General features: G+C 44.2%; 2 protein-coding genes across 6 annotated transcripts; both read right to left on the bottom strand.

Annotated features, from left to right (window-relative positions):
• Nucleotides 1-5,299: 5,299 nt before the first annotated feature.
• Nucleotides 5,300-15,976, bottom strand: BMI1 (BMI1 proto-oncogene, polycomb ring finger). 4 transcript variants are annotated; one of them, XM_082449867.1, is made up of 10 exons: nt 15,267-15,976; nt 10,276-10,406; nt 9,832-9,928; nt 9,161-9,216; nt 9,023-9,073; nt 8,755-8,863; nt 8,630-8,675; nt 8,098-8,196; nt 7,647-7,727; nt 5,300-7,556 (listed from the first exon to the last, which is right to left on the bottom strand). In XM_082449867.1, exons 2-10 carry the CDS (start codon nt 10,385-10,387, stop codon nt 7,227-7,229), a joined length of 981 nt encoding a protein of 326 aa, XP_082305993.1. In that variant the 5' UTR covers nt 10,388-10,406; nt 15,267-15,976; the 3' UTR covers nt 5,300-7,226. The 4 variants fall into 4 exon arrangements, with proteins under 4 accessions (XP_082305993.1, XP_082305994.1, XP_082305996.1 ...); XM_082449868.1 differs by lacking the exon at nt 15,267-15,976 and adding an exon at nt 14,788-14,974; XM_082449870.1 differs by lacking the exon at nt 15,267-15,976 and adding an exon at nt 11,163-11,252.
• A 764-nt stretch (nt 15,977-16,740) lies between these two features.
• Nucleotides 16,741-20,774, bottom strand: COMMD3 (COMM domain containing 3). Of its 2 annotated transcripts, XM_082449886.1 has the most exons (8): nt 20,556-20,767; nt 19,107-19,218; nt 18,937-19,000; nt 18,809-18,843; nt 18,385-18,445; nt 18,233-18,289; nt 18,081-18,140; nt 16,741-17,110 (listed from the first exon to the last, which is right to left on the bottom strand). In XM_082449886.1, exons 1-8 carry the CDS (start codon nt 20,692-20,694, stop codon nt 17,051-17,053), a joined length of 588 nt encoding a protein of 195 aa, XP_082306012.1. In that variant the 5' UTR covers nt 20,695-20,767; the 3' UTR covers nt 16,741-17,050. The 2 variants fall into 2 exon arrangements, with proteins under 2 accessions (XP_082306012.1, XP_082306013.1); XM_082449887.1 differs by lacking the exons at nt 18,809-18,843; nt 18,937-19,000 and having other exon boundaries at nt 20,556-20,774.
• Nucleotides 20,775-20,796: the final 22 nt, after the last annotated feature.

The following is a 20,796-nucleotide window of genomic DNA, read 5'->3' as shown; positions in this document are numbered from 1 at the left end:
CCGAACGAACTAGCTTTTGAGTGGAGCTGAGGGTCTTGGAGGATGAGGACCCGGCGGGGTGGGGGCGAGAGATGTCAACGAGGGCAACCTTTAGAGTTCTAAATGCTAGACCCCGAGATGTACGAGGCGGCGGCGGTACCCGCGGCTGCAGCCCTGGCTGCAAATCGCCGTCGTGTGGTTGCTACTGGCAACCGAGCCTTTGCCGAGCGCGCAGCCCCGCAGCCCCTGGAAGGAAGGTGGCGAGGGGAAGCGGCGGCGCCGCGGCCGCCCTGGCTCGGCCGCCCGCAGGGCTCGCGCTCCCGCCCGCGCCCCGCAGTCCCTTCGGGCTGTGACCACTGCTGTGCGGCACGTAGGGCCCCGAAAGGCTCTCGGGTTGGGGGTGTCGCTGCCTCGGGAGCGTCAAATTACTGGCGTCCTCCGCGAATGCAACATGGCAGCTCTGGCTCAAAGACTGGGCTTTTTCAGTCCGCCGGGGAGGCGGGGGATGCGGATTCCGCTGCGCGCCCGCCGCCTCCCTTCCCAGCCGCGAGTCGGCCCTCCTGGCGCCCCCGCCTCCGAGCCGGGCCCAGCCAAGGGCAGCCGCGCGCGCCGACTCGCCGTGCGCTCGCCCCTCGGCCCTTTGTTCTCCAATCGATAGGCAGGCACCTCGCTCTTCGGGGGCTTTTAATGGAGACCGTGGAAGACAGGGTGACCCCGGGTGGGACGCCGACGTCCTGGCACTCCCCAGAGGTGTGTAGCTCCCCGGGTCTCCCGAGGGCTCCGGAGCGAGCTGAAAGCGCGAGTCCGGGATGCTAACTCGACACTACCCGAGGAGCCGCGTCTCGTCGGGTGGGTCCCTTTCTGCCAGGCCTGGCCCGCCTTTCTCTTCCTTGCTTCCGAGAGGTGTGAGGCGGGAGGCCAGGGCTGGCACGCGACCCCCGCAAAAAGACAATGCCCGTCACCGCCCCAAGGAAATGAGATTCTCCGCAAGGGAGAGGAAAGCTGCGGGCTCGCAATCTGGGAAAAAGGGGGAGGAAAACACCCGTTAGTCCTGCGCTGGGCTCCACCCCGCATCACACTAGCCCTTGGGCGCGGGTGGAGCCCGGTGCAGCCCCGAGGTCCCCGCCCCGGGTCGAGGGGGAGCCGAGCCGCGGCGCCCTCCACCGCGAGTGGGGGAGGGGTCGGTGCTCCGGGGAAGGGGGGAGGCCAGGGGGAAATTTGCATTTTTAAAAACGGCGGTTCCGAAAAGACCTTGCCACGTAGACAAGCCAGTTGTGACGTTCAGCACAACGTGCTACTGAAATACCGAAATCCGCCACCAAATGGCGGCTCCTGCAGTCTGCCGCGCCGATAAAGAGGACTCGCCGGGCGTCGCCCATTTTAGGCCGCTTTCATTTCTCTGCTGTTACCCCGGTCCCCCTCCCCAAGCCGTCCCTTCCTCTCCCCGTTTTTGGGCGCACGTGGGACTCCTGGGTCAGAGAAGCGTTTCTGCCCCGGGGATCAGGCAGGCGCGGACTCTGCTGGAAACCGCTGCGTCCCGGCGGCTTTCAGAGGCGATATCCCAACCTCCGACCGCCCGATCCTCTGCCCCGCCGGGGTCTCAATGGCGCCGGAGTGCGAGAGCACCGGACCTTCCAGGTTCGCCCTGCCCGGAGACCCAGGCTTCGCATTTGGGTCCCAAAGTGTGGTCCTTCGCCCAGATCTTAAGATTCCTATCGCGCAGCCACCCCTTCCTCGACACTGTAACCTGGTCAGGTTTTCTTCCCAGGGGATTAGAGCCCGTTCTACCCATTAAACAAGTTCAACTGGAGGACCCTTCGGGAAGGCTGAAGCTCAGCCTTCGGGAACCCTCAAATGGCGGTTTTATATTTTGTTAATAATTTGGCTTACAGTCTTTCCAACAAAACGCTAAACTCCAAGGACACCTTGTTATTGAAGGAGAAAGGGCATAGGGTTTGAAGCAGCCGGAGGGAGGAGGGCAAAGCGAGGCGATAATCTGGAATGGCCCCGCAAGGAATCGCTTCTGAGGGCTTTGCAGGCGACGCCGCCGCCTCCCAGGACGTGGGACACTTTCCTGCCCGCGCTGAGCTCGCGGCCCAGGGGCCAGTTGCCGCGCCTCGGTGTCCCGCCCGGTGGAGAGGCCTTCGGCAGGACGGGGGCCGCCTTGTGAGATCACGCGCACCCGGCTGTCGCCGCCGCTCGCCACCGGGTCCGGCCGTGGAGACACGACTTCGTTTTCCCGCCTCCCCAGCCTGCCAGGGCCTGGGAATCTCGCTTTCAAAATTGGCGGGATCCGAGTCCGCCGAGCCGAGGGTGGCGCGCGGCGCACGCGCAAAATGGCCTCCCGGTGCCCCGCGGCCTGGGCTCGAGCGTTGGGCCGGGTCGAACCCCGCGGCGCAATCGGGGGCGGAGGTCTGGGCTGTCGCTCTTTGCGGTCCTCGGAGAGCTGCTAGTTAAAAAATAAAACAGGGAGAAGGGCCGTTTTCTCTGTAACCGGTCCTTTTGGTAAAGGCTCCCTAATCGGGAAGGCAGCGCTGCCGGGAAACGAAGGTCATTTTCTCCAGCCGGGCGTCCTGTGCCCTTCCCACCGGGCACCTGAACATAGGAAGCCTTTCTTTCTGTTTTTTTTTTTAAGCCGTTGCTCTTTCCACCCTAATTACCCTCGCCCCCGCTTTATTTTGCAAGCAGCGCACTGCGCTCCTGTCTTCGGCTTTCTTTGAATATTTCCACTCGTGGGGGCACTTAGACTTAAGACTGGAGCTCCTGGACAGGCTTCGCTGTCTCCAGTAACTTCTTTATCCACCTCTCTCATTCCTTCCATCCCAATTTTCGACGCGTTTCCCGAGTACCCTAGTCCGCAGCCTTCCGAGGGTCTGTTGGGTTCTAGCTAACTTAGAAGGACAGAGTTGAAGAGCGCCGAATCCGCACCGAACTTGAAATCACGTTCACTTTGAAGCTTGGAGTTGATGACCACCCAACAATCAGAGCAAGAAGTAACTTTTTTTTTTTTTTTTTTTAACTGAAATATAGGTGACTCTGAGGGAACATCACTTGCTATTCTGGGAAATTCCCTTCTAATAGCCTCTGGAAGGGATATTTTAAGAAAACAGTCAGAAGAATGGGGGTAATTTAACTCATCCATTGGAAGTTTTATTGAGTGCTTACTATTCATTTAGGGGGTTAAATGAGACTTCGGGTGAGTTTTCCACAGGCACTTGAACTTCTTCAGAAAACTCATAAGGATCCTGGAGTAGCCTTTCCAGTGATAAATGACTGTTGATGTCGTCGACTTGATGAAGACAAAAAGTTGATGGTGAAGTCTTCATGTGAGACCTCTAGAAATTGCACATTCAGAAAAAGAAACTGGTGCAAATAAAGGAAATCCGTTTCAAGAACCAAAAGAAGAAAAAACGTTAAAAAAAAATTAAGTGCGGAAACAGGAAACACTCGACTGTGTAAACATTTTCGGAGACTTTCATAATCAAAACTGGGCGATCTTGAGATTTGTAAGGAGATGGACAGGCTTCGCGGTGGTATTTCCCAAGTCTGATCTACTGGGAAGCTCTAATATGTGATACTTTCTCTTCCTTGTAAAGAACCCATCTAACTGAATTCTGTGGACCCAGTTTAATTCAAGGTTTTATTTTGGAGGAATCCGGATTTTTTTTAAGCGACCTTAGAAATAATCACCTGTTGTACTGTTCATTTTATACTTGAAGAAACATCCTCAAGCGAAGTGACCTTATCTAACCCAAGAGCCTTATGTTGGAGCTGCGTTCTGTGCTCTTTGAAACTTAGATGTCTTAAAGGTATATATATATATTTTTTAAGGGTCCTTTAAAATGTAATTTCATCAAGACCTTTTGTTTTGGATAAAAGGTGAGTAAAACTGTATGGAAGAAACAATCATTGTATTTCAAAATAACATGGAGCCTCCATTTCATGGAGCACCAAACTGAATCAGAATTTCCAACTGTCATTCCAGGGTAATGTCAGAAGGAAAAGATATATTTTTAAAACCTTTAAAATATAAAGAGAAATGAACAAAAATAACACTTCCTTCACCTCAGGATTCTAAAGGAGACTAGGTTCCATGTGCAAATTGTTTCTAAAATTAAAATCCCATCTTCTGCAAAGACTACCATAAGCTATTTTTCAAAAACCAAACATTTTCATTTCTTCTTGGCCAGTTCAAGTAGGATTTCACATGGATTCCTTTTACATTGCTATTAAGGTTTCATAGCAAAACTTTTTGATAGGCCTATACAACGAGTGTACCGTAAGACTTCACAAATGAACTGCAACTCCAATATTGGGAAAAGAATAAGAGGAAAGGATGAAGGAAAGCCCCTATCAGCTTACTCTGCCTGTTGCATTGTACCTCCAAAGGTCCTAACATTTGCACATATGGATAAGGAAACAAAGCAATATGGTTGGTAGGTTAAGTCAACTGAAGGGCAACTTTTTTTTCAACTCAGAGCAATTAACGGCCGGCAATTTTAAAAGCAAAAAGGTACTTGTAAAGTGGTATGCATGTGTAAAGCAAGATAGATCACTATTTATACAACAGGAACCAGCCTCATTCTTTTTTTTGCATTTAAGCTAAAATCTGTGAAATCAATTTAGGCATTTTCTGTGGAATATTTTTAGCTCTAACTTTGTGGTACAGAATCCCAGAATACTGTTCAGAAGCAAAAGCCAAACTTAAAGCCGACTTTTCACGCGCTCTGCCTTGATTGCTAAGAGTTAAAAAGTTAGCAGCTTTGATATGGGTTTTTGTAACACTGAAATTTTAAGTGGTAGTTTAGCAAAAGTTTTAAAGCCTAATTGTCAAACCCGTGACGGCTGCTTATAGAATACAAAACATTATACTCTCTTCTGTTTTATTAAAAGACAAATTTTAGCTGAAATAGCCTTTAAAGCTTAAGCAATTTTCAAATTGAGTAGGGGGGAAATTCCTCTTTCAAACAAAATAAATGGACATGTTTTCAAGTATGGTGAAATAGTGTTAGGTAAGCCATAAGTGCAATATGATATTTTACTAAGTAATTTCAAAAATAAGTCCATAAAAAGGTTGAGATGTAAAATCTTTGAGTTCTGTGTTGATCCTATGACTTGGTTTTGTGTAAGTCAAATGACAATCCACTAGCACTTTAAGTTTTTAGCCTTTGAAAACTATTTTTGCATTTTTTTATATACACAGTCATATCCAAAGTAAAAACATCACTTGAAACTTCCATTAACTTTTTTTTTTGTCTTGGATAACATCATGAACAACTTAAGAAGAAAAGCCTAGAAAAATGAGTTAAATTCACCAAAATTGGCAAACATGGGTAACTTTTACTTCAAAGATTGTAGAGTAAATAAACAGATACATCTTTCAATTGGGCTTTCGAGCAATTATACAACAAAGCACGTACTCTCAGCAACATCACCAAGACAGCGATGGATGTTCTTCAGCTTCTACCTGTTGTAATCCACAATAGGGTTTCCAAAACTTCTGCACATTGTGCTTTTCATATCAAATTTTTATTAAAGTCTTAGCTATTTTCTAAATGAATATCCTTTTTATTGGATTTTTTCCAATTACAAATGAAATTTAATTTTACATCTATCATTAGAAACAACACTTACAATGGGACTGTACAAATTTAGGTCAAAATAAAAATATATGTATTTTGTGGTTTCATAAAACTTCATTTACTGTATCTTTAAAGAAAGCAGAAGTAACAGCAATATATGTAAAAGTAATGATTTAATGACTATAAGCAAGACAGAGCAATAGAATTGTGCTTCTTTTGCAGACGGGGGACAATGAAATGTTTAACTACAATTTCCCCATACAAACATGAAACAATATTCATAGAGAATAAACACCCTCACAAATAACTGATGGGTGATGAACAAGTTCGACCAAAGCAAAACACAAACTGAAAATTGTTGGGGATATTCATACTTTAAATTCAACATGCTCACTCTATTTAAAAACTAATACCTGTAGAAGCTCACAATAAATTGCTTCTATTTCCAGACGTTACAGAGAGGGCATATTCCACTGTTTATAACTGTAAAAGCAATTCTTAAATTTGAAATTTCCACTATGCCACATATTAAAATAATTTTAGATAAAATGCCTTCTTCCAGCAATTTGCTGGTTTATTTAAAATACTTTTTAGAATTACAGCGATCAATATGCATTTTAAAAACATATTAATTCCATCGTAAGCAATGGGAAATGAAGAAAGCATTTCCAATTTCCTTAGTGAAAAGTTTTTCTTTAATGCAACTATTAATTTTAAAAGTAAACAGGTATTACTAGAGAAAAGTCAGTATTACGATATGCCAATCGCTTCCAATGGAACAAAATTTAGAATTAGATATCCACATTAAAAATATTCTATGGTGATAAGGCTCAAACATAGGTATCTGCAAAGGTCGAACCAGTTGGGAGAATTTTAACAACCATCTCTGAATGCATGAAACACAATATTTTCTTTATAGTATTTATAAATATATCATACAATACTGTTTCCTGTTATGTCGTATACCAATATGGCATTGTACAATAAGCATAATGCCATCTGATTCATACAAAAGCGAATCATTTAAACGAGTCAGTAAAATAAACGGTAGTACCCGCTTTTAGGCTTACAGATTGTAAAACTGAAGTTTACTTTCCTTTGATCGGTTTCGCGCAGCAACAGAGAAGTAAAAATCAAACAGGAATCAAAATGGCTAAATATGCAAGAAATTGTTATTCACAGTGACATGGCTACATAGAATGCATTATTCTATGCATATTCTTTCCATTTGTTGAATTTCAAGATAAAAAGCACTTGTTTTCTACAGGTTCACAAAACAGCATAATAACAAGAACAATCAGGGAGGATGTAATGTAGGCGTTAGTTGAGATTAACAAACTATGGCCCAATGTTTATATCCACTGCAGAAGATTTTCAAATCCAAACAATGGTTACAGAAACCATTTCACGTCTGTCCTAACACACAGAAAAACATCTTGCCTGCTTTCTCAGAAACCAATTCTTTCGAGAAATAATCTTTCTTTTCAATTAACGTCCATATGAATATCACATCTAGTCCATCTTTTATAGCCAAATTTAACGTCACTACAAAAGAAAGCAAATTGGACGATAGTCACATGTATTAGCATCTATAAAGCTGTAATGGCATGAAGATATCTATATAAATCAGGGGTTTAAAATTTTTTTCCTCAACAGTCTCAGGTATCAACCAGATGAAGTTGCTGACGACCCATTTACTGACGATTTTCGAGGTCTATTGGCAAAGGAAGATTGGTGGTTACCGCTGGGGCTGCTGCTGGTTCCATTCATAGTGCTGGAAATGTGAGGAAACTGAGGATGAGGAGACTGGACTGGAGTGCCGGGGCTGGGCAAACAAGAAGAGGTGGAGGGAATACCTCCTGCTGGGCTGTTGGCCTTGTCACTCCCAGAGTCACTTTCCAGTTCTCCAGCGTTTGTCAGTCCATCTCTCTGATGACTGATCTTCATTCTTTTACAAGTAGGTCGAACTCTGTATTTCAAAGGAAGCGGACCATTCTATAAAGTTAAGAGGGAAAAAAAAATCAGTCTTAGATCTTTAAGTACAGTCTATCAAAGTAACCTGCGAGCATCAGGTAGGCTACTTACCCTTCTCCAGGTATAAATGTAGGCAATATCCATTAGTGTATAGTAATCCTTTAAAGGTTCCTCTTCATACATGACATCAATCTGTTGAAAAACAACACTTCAATTATTAAGCATCACAAAGAATGATGGTAAATCTAGATTTTTTTTGCCATCTAAATAGAATCCAAAAATGCTTTTAAAAAACATTTTCTCCAAACATTTGGACAAAGAAAGAATCCCTCTGGAAACTTCAAATGAGGGAAAACATTTCTTGAAATTATTAAGGGATTTGTTTTCATAGCATAAAACAGAATCCATACCAAATATTTTACGAGCTATTTCCAAATAAAGTACTAAATTAAAAAAAAAAATTCCGTTGCTTTTTTGGGTTTAGAATCCAAGAAGAAAAATGTCATTGAAATTTTTTTAAAAAAGATTTACATAAAATGCATGAAGACTGTAAAGTAGATACCTGGAAAGTGTTAGGTATGTCCATTTTACTTCTGAGAAACTTTCTCAGGTGCATCACAGTCATTGCTGCTGGGCATCGCAAATATCTTTTATCATTCACCTAAGAGCATATTTAAGAAAAATAATTTTTTAAAATTCCTAACTTTAAGATTTTTTTTAAAAGTCAAAAAAAAATAGATAGATGTCTGAGTATGATAAAAGGTACGAATACCAAAGCTGAGATTTGACTAAGTTCTCAGCTATACTTTGAGTTTGCTATTATTATAAATACTAAATGAACAGATTCCTTCAGTACATCAAAGCATTAAACATTAATTACTGAAAATATTTTGTAAGAATAGTAATCATATATAAGATAAATTCTATCTAGTAACTATCGAATATAGATCACTCTTAAACATCAAACATGATGATTTTCTTCTATTTGATAGCAACATCTGACTCTAGGATATTCTAAAGGGCAACATACACCCTCATAAAATCTAGAATCCAAACAATGCATCTTCTATGTGTTTTTGTATCATGGAACATACCTCCTCCTTAGATTTCTCCTTGTCTTTATTTACTTTCCGATCCAATCTAAGAAACAGATAATTTATTAGGCAAACAATGTATCTAATAAATATATCAGCATAAAACACATTTCCTTAAGAATTACCTGTTCTGGTCAAAGAATTCAATGGATAAACTTATTATTTCATCATCAGTTATAATTCTCTTATCTTCATCTGCAACTTCTCCTCTATCTTCATTAGAGCCATTGGCAGCTATAAAAACATTTTTAAATTCAATTTTTAAGAATTAAATATTTAATTAAATATTATACATACAGAAGAATGGAATTGGTACTTTAAGCTTAATTTTAATAAATTACTGGATAAGTTCTCCCTCCAAATAAAATGTCTTTCCCCCTCTAAAGAGTTTACCATCAGCTGAAGGATGAGCTGCATAAAAGTCCCTTCTTCTCTTCATTTCATCTAAAGAGGAGGAAAAAAAAGACTTAAACATAGCAGGTAAAACTGATAAATACTTTTTAGAAATTCATTTTTAAGCAAGTTACTCACTTTTGAAAAGCCCTGGAACTAATTTGTATACAATATCTTGAAGAGTTTTATCTGACCTGAAAAAGAATAAATTAGAAAATAAACTATCAACTAATATGGCAAACACTAAAAATGTTCATAAGTTTTTAAACATTCTTTGTTTTCTCTGTTGTAGTATTTTACTTGATTGTAACAGTCTGTAACTACATCAACATGATAATTATGAGGATAAAATTTCTTTACGTAGTAGCACTGTTTTTAAATTAGTAGAAGAATACTCTATTTTATATTCACTAATAAATTCTTCACATTTCACTAAGTCAAGAAAAGTGTGCCTTCCAAATTACTGAATTAGCTAATATGAAAGAGAACAAAGAGGAGAGAATGGAAGCAGTTTAAACACATGCACTCTTGCCTGTCACAAGGTCAATAAAGCAATGCAAAAATGGAGAACTAATTCCATTTTTAAAAATGATTTTAAAAAATCTTAAAATCCCTTGAATAATATTGAACTCTGTTTAAAGTTAGTCATCATTAAAATGGCCAAGAAATTAAGGGCTATCCTCCTCCACAACGTACACGCAGTAGACGGGGACTGAAGGGTAAATTTTGTGTGAAGAAATAAACACTAAATTCAGTAATTATGCAATTCCAATAACAATTACAAACAATATTTTTAAACATTTTCCTACCTTATATTCAGTAGTGGTCTGGTCTTGTGAACTTGGACATCACAGATAGGACAATACTTGCTGGTCTCCAGGTAACGCACAATACACGTTTTACAGACTAGAAATAAAAACACAATTTTTTTAAAGTTCAGGAGGTAGATGCTAAGCAATAAAATTAGTGTCATAAATAGAGAACTAGTAGTAACAAAATAGTAAATACCAAAAGATATTTCTAATTAAATAAACAAACTCAGTTAACATCCTGAGAACACTTATACAATTTATATTTATACAATATTTTATTAAATATGCATTAACAAAAAGTCACTAAATGCAAGAGCAGAAAACGACTTCTTCATTTTGTACCAACATTCTCAAGGACAGTGGGAATTGTTAGTTTTCAAATTTCAGGACAAGATGTTAAATATACACGACACAAGAAAAGGTCTAGAACTGTGTACTTACAGGAATGTAGACATTCTATTATGGTTGTGGCATCAATGAAGTACCCTCCACAAAGCACACACATTAGGTGGGGATTTAGCTCAGTGATCTTGATTCTGGTTGTTCGATGCATTTCTGCTTGATAAAAGATCCTGCAAGACAAAGAAATACTAGCCATAATTCACAGAAGGAGAATCGAGATTATCTCCAACTCCCAGTAACTATATGCTCTGAAATGCTGAAGGAGTTCATAAAACTCGATTAACACTGTGCAGCTGGACTGTCCCAACGTCTTCTACAGAAGGAATTCACTGATCAGACCTCAATCAATTCTACTGAAAAGGTGAAAAAGGATCCAAGAAAAGTAATCTCTGGTCCCTCAGGTCATTCCAGGAGGGAGAAGAAAAGGTCTGGGGTGGGGGCTGGGAGCTGAGAGCATTCGGGTCTCTTTCTTCCATTTGTCCTCCAGCCCAGCAGCCCCACGGCTGCTGCAGACGCTACACGCTCCCCGCAGATATTTACCAACCGCTAGGGCTTGTTCCAGGACTCCAAATTTAGGGTAAAACTTCCTTATGGATCTTCGATCGAAAATCCAGGAGCATGCCCTGGCTTCCCAGGGGTTCTGGTTGTTTTAAGCGGTTCCGGCAACCAGAACCTGGCACGTTTAGACGCGATACAAAGGGAAAGCAAATTCTGCTCTATCTGCATCCCTGGCATTTCCGGAGCTGGGTGCTGGGGCCGCAGGAGAAGCACCTCGAGTCGGCCTCGGGCTGGGGCCTGAGCGCGCGGACGCCCGGGGGCCGGGGGGCCGGGATGCGGAGGGGCGGGTCCGGCGGCGCCCGGGGCTCCGTCTCGCTCCGGATTCGGAACTCGCCTCTGTCGGGGTTTCCATAGCAACTTACACTTACACTTGGCATCCGGCCACCGCTGCAACTCCGCGCGGAGCCGGGCCGAGCCCGTAGCTTCGGCAGGCGTGCGGGGCTGCCGGGCGGCGGCAGCGGCGGGCGCGGGGGAGGGGCCGGCACGGCGCGGGGGCGGGGCCGCGCGGGGGCGGGGTGGGGTGCGGGCGCGCAGCGCGGGGGTGGGGCGGCCCCACGAGGCCCGAGGCGCAGGGGAGCAGGATCCTGGCCCGAGGCGAGCCGGCAGACAGCCTGGGGGACCCCGGAGCGTGCAGTGGTAAAGGAAAATGCAAACCGCACTCCGGCCATTTCGGACACTCTCGGGGGCCTCTTTCCACGTCGACTCGGCGCGAAGAGCTTCTTTCAGATCTTTACTCTTTCGGTCTCTCCTGTTAGCAATCACTAGGTCAAAAATTTCATGAAGGGATCTTTTGAGAATTGCCAACTGTGCACTTAGCCCGAAACCGTCAGGGCTCAAATTGCAGAGATGTTTATTGAACTGAAACTCTTTAAAGCTTTCTTCTCTAATAGGAAGTTCTCCTGTAGATTAGGATGAGCGATACAAAGTTTTGGAAAGGCTGAAAACTGAAATCTGTTTCACAGCAGACGAGGAGTGGGCAAAGCCTTGTGTTTTACCTGAACTATGCTGGATAGAGGCAAGAAAAACTACCTGAATCGACGACAGTGACAATAAGTAAAGGACCATGTGACCAGCCCATTCCCAACGCTAAATCAACACCTTGTCAACCCAGAGCACCGATAGCAGAGAAAAACAAATGTCATTTTCTCAGCCTCACCTCCATGCAAACCCCACACAATGAAATGCTATTCCCAATAGATATCATATGTTACAGAAAAGTCACGGTGGGGAACTGGCAGCAACAATACAACAGCGGACAATCAGGGAAGTCAATTACTTCGTGCAGTATGCTTGAAAAATGCATTTCTTACTCCCACTTCATTCATTTCAGAATCTGAAATAAGACTAAGCTTCCAGACTTATCTGAAGCACATTCTCAAAGCTGCCTTGAATAGAAATCTAGGAACTTGTGAAACTTGAAGATGCATCTGAGGTTTTAATTCTCAGGGAATTTTAATGCAGAAGAGGGAAATACTAATCAACACAGCTCAATGGCTGAAACTAAAAGTTTTAGAGTACTAAAAACACACACACACACACACACACACACACACACACACAAAACAAAAAAAAAAACGGTAAAAACAAAACAAAGCCTCTTTTATGAAAAGTGACCACAGTGGCAACCAGTGACTTCAACCAGAAAACGTCATGTGTGACTCCTCAGTTATCTTTGGATGACTTGTTTAGAGGAATATTGTCAACATATTGTTAATATAAATCTAAGTGGGATTACAGAGGAGTTGTGGATGGAGCAGTGTCCCTAAAGAGTAGCAACATTTAATTCTATTGTACTTGGTGATTAAAGACAAGCCTTCTTGGTTCTCAAAGAAAACTCTCCTTATGAAACTGCAGGACCTTTACTAGAAAGATAGTTAGCAAGGTGATACTTCCGTCCCCTTGCAAAAGCACATCACACTAATGCCACCGATCATGAAGTTCAGGAAGGGGCATCAATAAAAACAGCTGCCTTTATTTCTCCTCTACTTTACATAAAATCAACACCAGACAAACACAAATATTAACACACAGAACAATCAGACCTCAGTGAAAGGTTATCTACTGGTTGGCTTTGAACGTTTAAGTCTCATGTACTTGACCAAAACCCTTTCAAATTCATCTTAAGTGTTAATTCACACAACTCCTCTACTTCAATTCACAAGAATTTGACCACAACCCTATAACCATTTATAATGCTAGTAAATACCACTTTGTTACTTGTATAAGAATCAGTTCTTTATCTTTTTATACCACTTGAAAGTACTGGGAACCTAATGAAGACTTCCAAAACATCTGACATGCTTGATAAGGCTTCAGAAACAATCTCTTGCACCTTAGAAAGGAAAACCTTCTAGGTTCCACCACAGAAACTGCCAGTTAAGCAAGCAAAAATGCATCAAACATACAATGGAAAAGATACTCAATAGTTTAAACTTGCCATTATAACATACTCAGTTGGGGCTGTCACTTTTGTTGGAGGCCTAACACCAGTAATGTCAAAATGAAGGAAAACAGAAGCAAGTTCTTATGTTAACAATCAGCTTGACTATTGCAATCTAACAAATGCAAATGAACTCCATAACCCCAGTTGGGGCTCCCAGCCCAATACAAGTATGGGTAAAGTTGGGGATAACTTGACTTCTAGGGAGAATTTTACATTTTGAGGAACTTAATGTACATCCAAGAACTTGATGGTAGAACATTAATGGATTTTTCAAGTATAACTAAATGCTCACTTTTCTTACAGAAGCGTGTGTATATGTGTGTGTATACATACACACATGCATACACAGTGACTCATATGGCTTTAAAGATACTAGGTGTAAATGTACACAAGTAGGTTATTTCAAACACCTTTGCACTTTGGGGCAGATGTATGGGAATGAACTCAAATATTAAAAAAAAATGTTTGCCCACAAAATCAACCTCTAAGGGATTCTACTTAAAATAAAACTCAAATGTTAATATAGTCTCATAAGTTAGCATATGCTGTTAACAATTGGCATCCTTAAGTTTCAAGACTTTAGCGTGGCATATAATATGTTTCCAGAACTTTGGGGTTAAGCTTCCTATAAAATATAGGTTGAACTACTCATAACATTCTAGGCATCACCAACCTACACTTGGATTTGAATAAATATGCCCAGAATTTTGCCTACTTTAAGGGAAGGGGTTAATACATGCTTGTATTTCAAATACTGAACCGTGACCACTAAGCCCACTAAATCCTTTTATTGCAATTGGGAATGATCAAAGTCTCTATACTTGTTTACTTCCAATTATTAACTGTAAATCTCTGGGGAAAAGATCATGCTATATGGCTGTCAAACCCAAAAGACTGCGTAAACATATGCCATCAACTTTTTAGTGCTCGTTTTCCAAAGCATCTCCTCACCACATGACCTAAGCTGACATTTAGCAAAACCTGTAAAACGTTGTGGACTTAAGTCATGGTTCTAAGTGCATCCCATACTAGAGGCTGAGAGAAAAACTGTAGTCTCTGAGAGAGAAAAAACAAAAAGAGGAAAAAAGAAAGAAAGAGAGGAAACCTCTTGCAGGACTAACGTCCACTCACCATCATCACTCCAAAAAAAGCTCCAAATTTGAAATGCCCACTTCCCAGTGAGCACGTCCCAAGTAATGTTTGAAGAACTTATCCAAGACTCTCAACAAATAACACCTTGAAAACTTTACCATTTTAAACACAAACGCAGGAGACCTTGGAAACAACTGGGAACCGCCATCTTACAAGCCATCCAATTTCTCACAAGTGTCCCTCCAACTTAAGTTAATAACATTTTTGTTCGGGCTCTCACCAGCCTAACATCCACCTTGGCGGGATCGCTGCCCCCCACGCAACCCGTCCCTATAAAATGGGGGCGTTCTCTGGCTGTTTAAACCCCTCCAAAGCCCTTTCTTCGGGAGAGGAGGGAAGCCACTTGACCCAAGCAGCTCCCGATTTCAGGCACCCGTCCCCGTTTCATCAAAATCTACCTCTCAACAAAAGGCGCCGTGGCCGGGAGAGCCGCAGAAGCTGCAAATAGAAGTGTTCTTCTCGGGGGCCATGTGCGTCGCGAGGGTGTAGAGGGGCGCTCGGGGGAGAAAGGAACTAAAACGTGGGGCCGCGCGCGGCGCGTCCGGGCTGGAGCGGGCGGCGGCTGGAGCGGCGCCGAGGCCGGCTGGCGGCGGCGGCGCGGGCTGCGGGTCGGTCCCGGCGCCGCGGGAGTCGGCGGGCGGCGGCGGGCGCGCGCTCGCGGGCGCGGGCGGCGCGCGGGGCCGGGCGGCGCGCGGGGCCGGCGGGCGGCGGGCGGCGGCGGCGCGGGGCTCGGCGCCCACGCTGTCAGCGCCCTCCCGGCCGGCGCGGGCGAGGCGCGGGGGGGGGCCGCTCCCAGTCCACCGGCGGCCGGCCCGAGCCCGGCGCGACCCCCGCCGCCCCCAGGCCCCGTCCCGGAGGCGCCTCGCCTCCTACGTACCCGGAAAAAGCAGCCGGCGAGAAGCGATCGCAGCGGGCGGAAAAGACAATGAAAGTTAAAAGTCGTTCAGCAGAAAATGAATGTGAGCCAAGCGGCCATCTTGAAGCGAGCTGCAGACGCTGCTGTCAATGGGCAACGAGCGCAGCCGAGAGGAGCCGCGGCCGCCGCGCTCGGCTCATGCTGCCTCCCGAGCCCGGCCTCCTCCTCCTCCTCCGCCTCGGCCTCCTCCTCTGCGGCCTCCTCCTCCTCCTCCTCGGCCTCCAACGCCTCCTCCTCCTGGGCCTCCTCCTCCTCCTCCTCGGCCGCCGCCGCCTCCTCCCGCTCCGCACTCGGGGGAGGGAGCGCGCGGAGGGGGCGCGATCAGTATTATTCTGCGGGGCTGGGAGGTGTTTCTAATCCGGATCGGGGCTCCCTCGCCAACATCCCCATTGTCTCGCCCCGATCTCTGCCTTTAATACTACGATTATTATTTCATAGTTGCCGTGGGGGGAGGAGGGGGGGTGGGGGGCGCCGTGTGTGTGCGTGCGGAGAGGCGGGGGGAGGGGAGGAAGGCTGAGGAGGGGGGAGGGGAGGGTGGAAAAAAAAAAAAAGCACCGCTGAAGGCAGAGTGGAAACTGACACCGGCTCCAAAATGGCTCAGAGTCCGCCCGCCCCCTCCCCCCGCCGCCCCCCCACCGGGTCACGTGCTCCCCTCATTCCTTAAGGGCGGCCTGGGAATTAGTGTCGGTGTAGTCGGGCCCGCGGCCGCCCCCTCCCCTCGGAGCAGCGCGACCCGGCCCCCTCCCCCTCGCTCGGCGCGGCGGCGGCGCTGGCGCGGCTGCGGAGACATTTCTCCACAGCGCCACACGCGCCACCCTGCTCTCGGCGCGGGCATCGCTCCGGCCCCGCAAGCAGTTCAGCCCACCCCACCCCCCGTTATTTCTTTCTTTCCGCCGCCCGCCTCCGCCCGCGGTGCACACGTCCGCGGGCTCCCGCCGAGGAGAACGCCCGGCCGCCGCCCCCCGCTCGGCCCCACGGGCTGCGGCCCAGACTCCGGCGCCGCGGCGCGGAACCTGCGACCGAGTTGGGCTCGCGGAAACAACAGCGCCCGCCCCAGTCTTCCCGCGGCCGCGCCGGCCCCCTTCCCCGCCCGCCAGTGGCCGAGGCGGGGCGCGCGCGGGCAGCCGCTCGCTCCGGGCAGGGGCTCCGCGCGGGGCCGGCCGGGCCGGGCCTCCGGAGCCCAGCGGGCGAGGGTCGGGCTGCGGGCGAGCCCTGAGGCACAGGTAACGGGACGGGCCGGCTCCCGGCGCGGGGCGACCGCGCCCTTTCCCCACGTCCCGAAGCTGGGGTCTTAAGGCAACCCCGAAGATCGCATCCTTTCCCACTACGCTTTTTAATCCTGAGAAGAGGCGATCGTTAAAAGTTAACGCCAATCGTGCCTGTGTTTTCAAAGTAATAATTAACAAACTCAAATCCAAACAAACTCTCAGCACTCTTTAGTGGGAACAACTTATTTATTCAGAATATAATACTGTCTGCTTCCTTTTGGAAGACTTGGAAAAGATCAAATATCAGTGTACGGATAATACTAAAGATGATTCACATACTTAGGCAGACTTTCCCTCTTAACCCTTTCACAAGTGTAAAAAAATAAAGTGTCAAAATTGATGAGTGACAGAAATCCAAAAGAAAAAATTTGTTCTCCTGAAAAGGAAGACATCCAGCTCGCAGAAACGATGGTTTGGCGGACGGCAAGGCGTTGCTGGTCTTCCTCTAGACCGGGGCAGGTCGTTAACTTCCCCAAGTTACAACTGAGTTGCTCTTTCCAGGCTTTTCGAAGCATCTTTAAGTTTCCCTACTAAGTCCTGAAAGATGTATATGATGGATCGTTTTTAGGATAAAACAAGAAAGAAGTATCCAACTTTGAGAAAGATGCAAGAAAAGAGTCGGGACACTTTCTAAACAAGTTTAAAATTCACAAAGATTTTAAACCTTTGACAAACCACTATCAAAAGAAGGTTTTCCTCTAAGATATAAAAAATTAAAAGAAGGTCAATAGAAGGTTTTCCTCTAAAATATCTCACCCTCAAATGGGCTGCCTGCCCTCAGATGTGAGATATAGTTTCTAACTGAATCCTCTGAACAGGCAAAGTATATCAAAATTAAATTTCTCAAGTTATCTAACAAAGATTATGCTGTATTCACATCTTCTGAAAGTTTAAAGTTTGATTAATGGTTACATTAAAACGACTCTGCAGGAGATCCCTTTTGAAAAATTCAATCTCATCAAAATTTCAAGCAATGACCTTCATTTTTTTAAGTGGTAAGAAATAAATTCGTTGTCATGTCCATTAATCAATGTAATTTTGAATTTCCCCAGTCTTACACTGGCAATATAAACAGTTTTAGAATTTTTGTATACTTGCTCCTTTATAAAAAGTCATTTACAACTACTGTTTAAAAATCATGTTTTGAGAGTTTAATTCAATTTCTGAAAGCAAAGAAGACATTTTCAAAGCCAAGCTCTTCTTTTTGCTTTGTCCTATTGGCTCACACTTATCACAAATAGAAGGAATTTACACTCAACACTACACAAGTTTATTTTAATTGGAGGGAACAGCAAATGCAGACCAATTCTCTATTAGTAACACTGTAATTTCAAAGGCGAAGCCTACGTTAAAATATTGCTTTTGAAGCCCCCTCACCATTAAATCCTTAACCAACCTTCATTATCTACTGACAGATGCTTAATTTTCTTTTGAACTTTCCATAGGCATAATTCTCAATTAAAAATCTGTAAAAAGATAGGCATATTCACAGATCCTAATACTGTACCTGTAATTGTTCCATGTTGCAACTAAAACTAATCTCTGGGTGGGATCGGGAATCAGTGTTCTAGGGAAGAAAAAAATGCTGTTTATTTAAATCAAGGAAATTTTAAATTTCATTACACATTTAATTTTTAGACAGGGCTTATGTATAAATACCTCTACATTTAAGGTCACCAAATATGCAGGTCTGTACATCTTATCAAGTTGATTGGTCTAAAACAACACAACACATTGATTTCAGTCTTTAACTATTATTTTTTTTTTAAAGTTCCCTAAGTTCCCCTAGAGAACAGTTTGTTAAACTTTACCTTTATCTGATATTCCAAATGCCAAGAAACATCAGTTATATGAGGGAAAGATCTGCCTATACTGAAAAATACAAGGATAATTTTGTACATAATAGCTACAGGAAAACTTTCAGTATTTATCTTCACCAACAATGGTGTCTACCACCTCCCCACCACACACACACAATTTTAATCCATTCTGAATTTAAAACATTGTTAAACTTTATTTTCAAGTTCTGAAGAGTAAAAGAGCATTTTAAAAATTATCTCCATAAACTTTATCTTTAAAAACATTAGCTTAACTGCAATTGTTTCACTTGCCCTTTAGCCCCTTTTCTTTTGGTCTAGATCCCGTTTTTCTGTCCTGTTTTGTTTCACACCAACACTCTCCATTCATACCTGCAAGTAAAAAGTGGCTCAGCTTGACACCTTATACAGGACCTACCTTCCCAGTAGGATTTCTAGGGAATTCTTATTATTCTGGGAGGGAAAAAAAAGAAAGAAAATACGTCTTTGCAAACAGAGTAGAAGAAAAATAGTAATTGTTAATTTTTAAAAATTTAAGTAAGTAACCTGATATTCCGTGCAAAACAATTCTATTCTCTCGCTATCAAATTTACAGTCTTCTAGATAAGTGCTAAAGAAAAAAAAAAAGCCTAAGTTTAGTCTCCATTTTAAAAACTGAAATTGGAATCATAAAGGTACTATTTGAAAACAAATGGATATTTAAATAAATCCTGTACCTTAGAGTTGATTTGTCAGCTCTTTGCTTTCCAGCCTCCAGTATGTAAGTTGCAGCTGCTGCATGACAATGTTTTAAAACCACTGGATCGATATGTTTCAAGTCTGGGTGATCTAAAATAAATTAATTGCCAGTGATGCCTGTGATAAATTCTTTATAGTCCTGTTTCTAAAAAGGAATTTTAATTTGGGTAAAGAACCCTCTTTAACAAAATAACAAGAAGAATTCAACTATAAGGACTGGAAATTATAAGTAAATGAGATGTGCAACATGGTCAATGGCAAAACAATAAAGATCACACACCAATAATTATGCAATTACCTGGTCAAATTACCTTCTTTTACTTTACCTTAATACTCTTATTTATTTTTTTAAAAACATAGTCCTAGAGTAAAATATACAGTGGTCACTCTAAAGATGGATGGAGTAAATTCCGAGGAAAATAATAAGATAAATATTTTATACGGTGTAAATTTAAGAATGAATAAACTTTCCTTTTAAAGATTAATTTTATGCTAACTGGCTCCGTGGACATTAACACATGGAGGTGGGGGAGAGGGAACGAGTTCAGAATATAAAATACAATTTTCAAAATATTTTCAGGTTTCGACAGCCATCCTTTTTTTTTTTTTTTTTGAGATTAACCAGGTGGTGGTTACTATTTTCGTTTAAAGAACTTCCACTTTCATACTTTTTGTACACGTGTTTAGCTCGTGAAACTACAGAAAAAAAACACAAAAATTTGAATTGTTGAGATATTTATATTTAAGAAAATCATGTAATAGCGATCTGTCTTAAAATATGCCTCCATCCATACTGACACCGCACTCCACAATCACTGACCCGACCACTTACAAGAGACTCGCCTCCTGATAAACTAGTGCAGAACAAAACATTATGCACCATATTTTAAGGGTCTAGGCGTGGAACCTGTGCAAAACATATTGAACTAGAGTGTTGGAATGATCAGAGGAACTTGAGGTATTCTCTAAGCTGAAAAATGTCAACACTATCTGACGCAGTAATTACTATGGAAGCAGACCCTTTAAAACCTTCGCCAACCTAGCACTGAAAGCTTGAATTGCAGGGAGCTGCCCTGATGAAGTCCAAGTGTCAAACAGCCTTTGCCCCAGACCAGGCTGAAAACCTTAGATGTTTAGGCCACAAACAAGACTTGAACACCGGCTTTACAAAGGAACAAAGAGCCTGGGAGGGGAAATCAGGCCAGGAACGTGTAACTGGCTGTGTGCAGGTGCCAACTGGGGAGAGAACAATGCTCGGGGTCCGATGTGGGTTCTGGCAGAGCCACATCCCCACACTCCGTCCGGAGCGAAGGGCAAACCCCGGAGACTTCCTCTTCCCGGGGCTTTCCCCTTCTCGCTCCATCTCGCTCCTCTTCTCCGAGCGCCCCTCCACCCAGGCCGATCCAGCTCAGAGCCGAGCGGCTTACCTAACACGGCCTCGTCCGCCTGGGCGTCCAGCAGGCTCTGGAAAGCCGCCCGGAGGAGAAGCGTGAAGGCGTTGGAGTCGAAGGAGCCGGGATCGGCCAGCATCTGGAAGCCTTTCTGCACATACTCCGAGAGCTCCATTGTGAGCGCGCCGTGACCTTCGACACGCGCACCACGTGACACGCGCCGCGCGCTCAGCTGATGCGGCCGCGCGCGCACGCGGCTGGCGCTGGGGCTGGGGCT

The sequence above is a fragment of the Balaenoptera physalus genome, assembly GCF_965194825.1.
Source record: "Balaenoptera physalus genome assembly, chromosome: 2".
Taxonomy (NCBI): domain Eukaryota; kingdom Metazoa; phylum Chordata; class Mammalia; order Artiodactyla; family Balaenopteridae; genus Balaenoptera; species Balaenoptera physalus.
Note: the sequence above shows the minus strand (reverse complement) of the source record. Positions and strands in the feature narration are given on the sequence as shown.